General features: G+C 42.1%; 2 protein-coding genes across 2 annotated transcripts in view; one reads left to right on the top strand and one right to left on the bottom strand.

Moving 5' to 3' along the window:
• LOC132853476 (phytanoyl-CoA hydroxylase-interacting protein) overlaps positions 1 to 2000 on the top strand; it is an 11781-nt gene extending 9781 nt beyond the window's left edge. Inside the window, exons 5-6 of the mRNA XM_060881264.1 lie at positions 1 to 34; positions 870 to 2000. The exon at positions 1 to 34 is cut by the window's left edge and continues 84 nt beyond it. Of these exons, the coding sequence (XP_060737247.1) occupies positions 1 to 34; positions 870 to 1404 (569 nt within the window). The 3' untranslated portion in view covers positions 1405 to 2000. The remainder of the gene's footprint in view (positions 35 to 869) is intronic.
• A 121-nt stretch (positions 2001 to 2121) lies between these two features.
• gins4 (GINS complex subunit 4 (Sld5 homolog)) overlaps positions 2122 to 5000 on the bottom strand; it is a 4707-nt gene continuing 1828 nt past the window's right edge. Inside the window, exons 4-7 of the mRNA XM_060881265.1 lie at positions 4564 to 4661; positions 4381 to 4469; positions 2807 to 2897; positions 2122 to 2349 (exon numbers count right to left, since the gene is read on the bottom strand). Coding sequence (XP_060737248.1) covers positions 2253 to 2349; positions 2807 to 2897; positions 4381 to 4469; positions 4564 to 4661 — 375 coding nt within the window. The 3' untranslated portion in view covers positions 2122 to 2252. The remainder of the gene's footprint in view (positions 2350 to 2806; positions 2898 to 4380; positions 4470 to 4563; positions 4662 to 5000) is intronic.

Below are 5000 nucleotides of genomic sequence, written 5' to 3'. Positions count from 1 at the left end.
GCAACCAGCATCCTGAATACTTCTGCTATGTCAGGTTGGTGATGCTTCATCGTCTTACCGTGGGGGTGAGTGGGAATTGGTGGACTTCACGTGTCTCAGAGGAAAGAGGTGTTAGCCTCTTAGCTAACAAGATTAGCGGTTAAACAATTGCTAACGTGTATCATGAATAAAAATACCTCATGGATAAAAAGTCCATGATTCCCAATATTCCCCTGCAATTGGTCTGGTCAGAAACAATCGTTTTTACTGGTTGAGAGAGAATATTAATTATTATGCATACCTTCTTGTTAAATTTTATTTGTTAAGAACTTTTAATAATTAACGTCGGCGCAAATTAGATTCACAGAAATTCAGCTTAAGATGCATAATGAGTAAAACCAGAGGCGACAGTGGCAAGGAAAAATGACATAAGTTGACGTCCTGTCAGACCAAAAATCAGCCCCGCCCCTTTCTCCCAGGAAGACCAAAGTGTAGCTCTGCTTTAAAGGTTTTCCTAGTAATATAATTGACTGGGAACTCCTGGTTTCTACAGAGGGACCGCTGTAGTCTGAGCAGAAATCTGCGTTTATTAGAGGACTTGAAAAGTTACAAACAGTCGCTTTAAGTTTACAAACTACCCTTTATACTATGCTGTCTTTTAAATGTCGTTTGGTTTTAATTCACTCTATAAACATGATGCAAGACTGAAATGATTGCCGTTTTTTATTCATATTAATAGCATATGCAGCAGGTGGTGTTGTGATCTATAAAAAGAGAGCGTTATACCTGAATATGTAATCCGGAGCAATTCCTTGGTTTGCTTAGCCTCTAGTTTGGTACATCATCTGATACATATTTGAGTTGTTTTTTCTGTTCGGTTTTCTCCAAAGAACGGAATGCGGAGGTTTAATGCCCCCGTCTCTAAAGGACAACAGTGGCAGCCACGGTTCACCCATCAACGGAAAGCTCCGTGGTGTCTTCCTGAGCTGCAACACCGAGTTTGACACGGGCCTCCCTCCTAAAGACTCTCCCTACGGACCCCTGCGCTTCCAGATCTCCGCCGCTCTTCTGCTGAAGCCCGAGACGCACCTCTACTTCGCAGATTTCTACTGCATGTACACGGCGTACCATTACGTGGTCTTGGTGCTGGCTCCCATCGGCTCGGAGGGCGACCGATTCTGCGAGGGCCGTCTTCCCCTGCTGGACCTCGTGTCCAATCCTTTCCTGACGTACGTCCCTGGGGAGGAACCGGCGTTCTGTCATGCCAGCGACGTCATCCTGGAGGTTCTGTACACAGAAGCACTGCCTTTGGATCTAGGCACAGTGGCACAGATCAGCGGCCATCACCAGCTCATGAGCCTCTCCACAGCCAACGCCAAGAAAGACCCGAGCTGCAAAGTGTGTAACATCAGCGTCGGTCGCTGAGAGGCAGAGTCTCGACTGAACTTCTGCAAAATTCTCAACGAACTGAGCACAAAATACATCTAAAAAAGAAAGCGATGAATCTTAGCAGTGTTATGAAGATTATTTTAAAAAATGGTTCAGATTTAAAAACCTGTCCGGATTCTTCTGTTTATATTAATTTCATTCGATTAAGGCATCATCGGGTCAAAACGATCTTTACTGTTCGTATAAATATGAAAGCCATAAAATGCACATACTGCCAAATCTGTAACGATCCATAGAGCTTGGTGCTACATAATCGGGCGACCAAAACGCAGCTGAATGCAAAGGTTTGTATCCCCTTAGGACAAAATTAAAATTCTTTTTTGCCCAAGAAGACAGTCAGCATATTTCATTTTACAGATAGCACCAGAAAATTGTAAACAAATGTGTTAAATTGTTCGTCTTAAGAAAATGAGTTTTAGAGTTTGAATTATTTCCATCATTTCCTCTGCACTGCTTTTGAATGCCTTCTTTAAATCAAAGGACATAATTATTTTACTCTCTCTGTGTTTTATATTATTATGTTGTTCAAGGACACACACACACACACACACAATATTAACTTCATGGCAATCTCTTTTTTCCACCCTGTATATAAATCATAAAAGAGTTTTGGTTTTGTCTTTTCTTTCCTCAAACCACTGGCAAGCTAAAAACAAAGCAAGAATGTAAAGAAACTCACAAGATGTCTGAAAATGCTGTATATCAGGAAGCTTGTATTTTTTTAAACATATCAATATAACAGAAATTAATATGAACTATATAAAATAATACACAGTACATCATCATCATCATCATCAGTCTCAGTATCTTGTGTTGAGACTCTTCTAGATCAGCTGCACTGCACCACTGGCCACTAGAGGCGCTATAGTGCGATAACGCATCAGGTGCTGTGAGCCTTCCTCCAGATCCACCACATACTCCCTGAAACACACAAAGAATCAAGAGACACTTTTTATTCAATTATTAAACACCTCATAAACGTTCAAGTACAAAACAGTTAAAAAAAAAAAAATACCCACAAAAAAGTCAAATTCTAATTCTAAAGAAAATCCTAATTATATGACATCTGTGTTGAAGTAATTGATGAGGTTATGAATATTTGATGTTTGAACCATTTTGTATCTCTACTATGTTAAATGTTGTTGAATTACATTCGATTTTTTTTCCCATCTTACTTTCTTTGTTTTGTTTTTTTATTTCTAGGTTTATTGTCTCTAATGCAGTCATTTTTCAAGAACTCGTCTCTATGGACCTCTGTATGCCAGCTGACATCATTTATAACGCACTTGTCAATATAGGTCAGGATCATGTGTGTGTGTGTGTGTGTGTGTGTGTGTGTGTGTGTGTGTGTGTGTGTGTGTGTGTGTTTTAACCCTACCTCTGGTCATCAGTCTCAGGCTCCACAAGGATGTTGTCCTGCCTCTCTTTTACACGCAGGAACACAAAGGAGTCCAGACATGGCTCTGGAACTACACACACACACACAGCACAGACACACACACAGACACACACACACACACAGACAGACACAGACACACAGACAGACACACACACAGACAGACACACACACAGACAGACACACACACAGACAGACACACACACAGACAGACACACACACAGACAGACACACACAGACACACACACAGACAGACACACACACACAGACAGACACACACACACACAGACACACAGACAGACAGACACACAGACAGACACACACACACACAGACAGACACACACACAGACAGACACACACACAGACAGACAGACACACACACACACAGACACACACACACACAGACACACACACACACAGACAGACACACACACAGACAGACACACACAGACAGACACAGACAGACAGACACACACAGACAGACAGACACACACACACACACAGACACACACAGACACACACACAGACAGACACACACACAGACAGACAGACACACAGACAGACAGACACACACAGACAGACAGACACACACAGACAGACAGACACACACACAGACAGACACACACACAGACAGACACACACACAGACAGACACACACACAGACAGACACACACACACACACAGACAGACACACACACACACAGACACACACACACACAGACACACACACACACAGACACACACAGACAGACACACACAGACACACACACACACACAGACACACACACACACACACACAGACACACACACACACACAGACACACACACAGACACACACACACACAGACACACACACACACAGACACACACACACACACACACACAGACACACACACACACACACACACACACAGACACACACAGACACACACACACACAGACACACACACAGACAGACACACACACAGACAGACACACACACAGACAGACACACACACAGACAGACACACACACAGACAGACACACACACAGACAGACAGACACACACACACACACACACACAGACAGACACACACACACAGACAGACACACACACACACAGACAGACACACACACAGACAGACAGACACACACACAGACAAATATATGATTCTCAATGGCATTTCTATGAAAGCCACTTGCTAAACATCAGAAAATAGATGTGTGATAACTTGGGAGTACCGTTAAATAAATAAATAAATAAATAAATAAATAAATAAATAAATAAATAAATAATATATTTTTTTAAAAATCATCTGAATAATTATCTAAAAAATATATCTATATAAAAAAAAAGGAGAAAGGAAAATACATAAACGAATAACTTAAATAAACAAACAAAATTTGCGGAAAAAAAAACCTAGGAAAAGTTTAAGGCACAAAGTTAATAAAAGCAGAGGTGATATTTCAGAAAAGTGTTTTGTGGCATATTGATAAAATATCGCCGTCTCTGTCTGCTCTCGGTCCTCAGTGAACTTTACAGCGGCGATTTGAGACGTCTCTTCAACGCCCCTCACCTGCTTTGATCATGTCGATGCTCTGCAGGTTGGGAGGCATGTGTTTCAGCGCCACAGCCTTCAGGTACATTTCTGTATTAGCTAGATACCTGTGAACACACAACACCATCACTGAACACGCTGCTACTGAACACAAACAACTGATGCTGCTTATTCGGGCCGGAGGTCGGACCGGACGCTCACTCTTTGGCGAAGGCGAACTCCTCGGGGGAGAGGAACGAGGGATCACCGTCTGCTCGCGATTTCTCCTTCTCCAACACGTGAGGGAAAAACTTCTCAATCTGGAATGTGGATTTAAAAAAAAAAGACATTAGTTCTATTTTTAATTTCAAAAGTTTTCACCCCCCCATTGCGTCTAAATTTCTAAAAGTTCTACCAAGCAGTTAAATCGAAATTCGGTAATACGGCTCTTCTGCATTCCTTACTGCGGCTCCGAGTGCTCAGAGAAGCCCCTTCTGCCGAGTCGCCGTCATGGGTGTGAAGTCCAGGGGGGTGAATACTTATGACATCGCAACTTATTTGGAAATATGTTTATTTAAATGAACTGCATTGATTCCAGTGACCACCACCACCACCTTTCCAACATATGTTGTTTATACTCAGAATATAAGAATCACATT

This window comes from Tachysurus vachellii, chromosome 11 (genome assembly GCF_030014155.1).
Source record: "Tachysurus vachellii isolate PV-2020 chromosome 11, HZAU_Pvac_v1, whole genome shotgun sequence".
Classification (NCBI taxonomy): Eukaryota; Metazoa; Chordata; class Actinopteri; order Siluriformes; family Bagridae; genus Tachysurus; species Tachysurus vachellii.
This window is presented reverse-complemented; position numbering and strand designations above follow the sequence as displayed.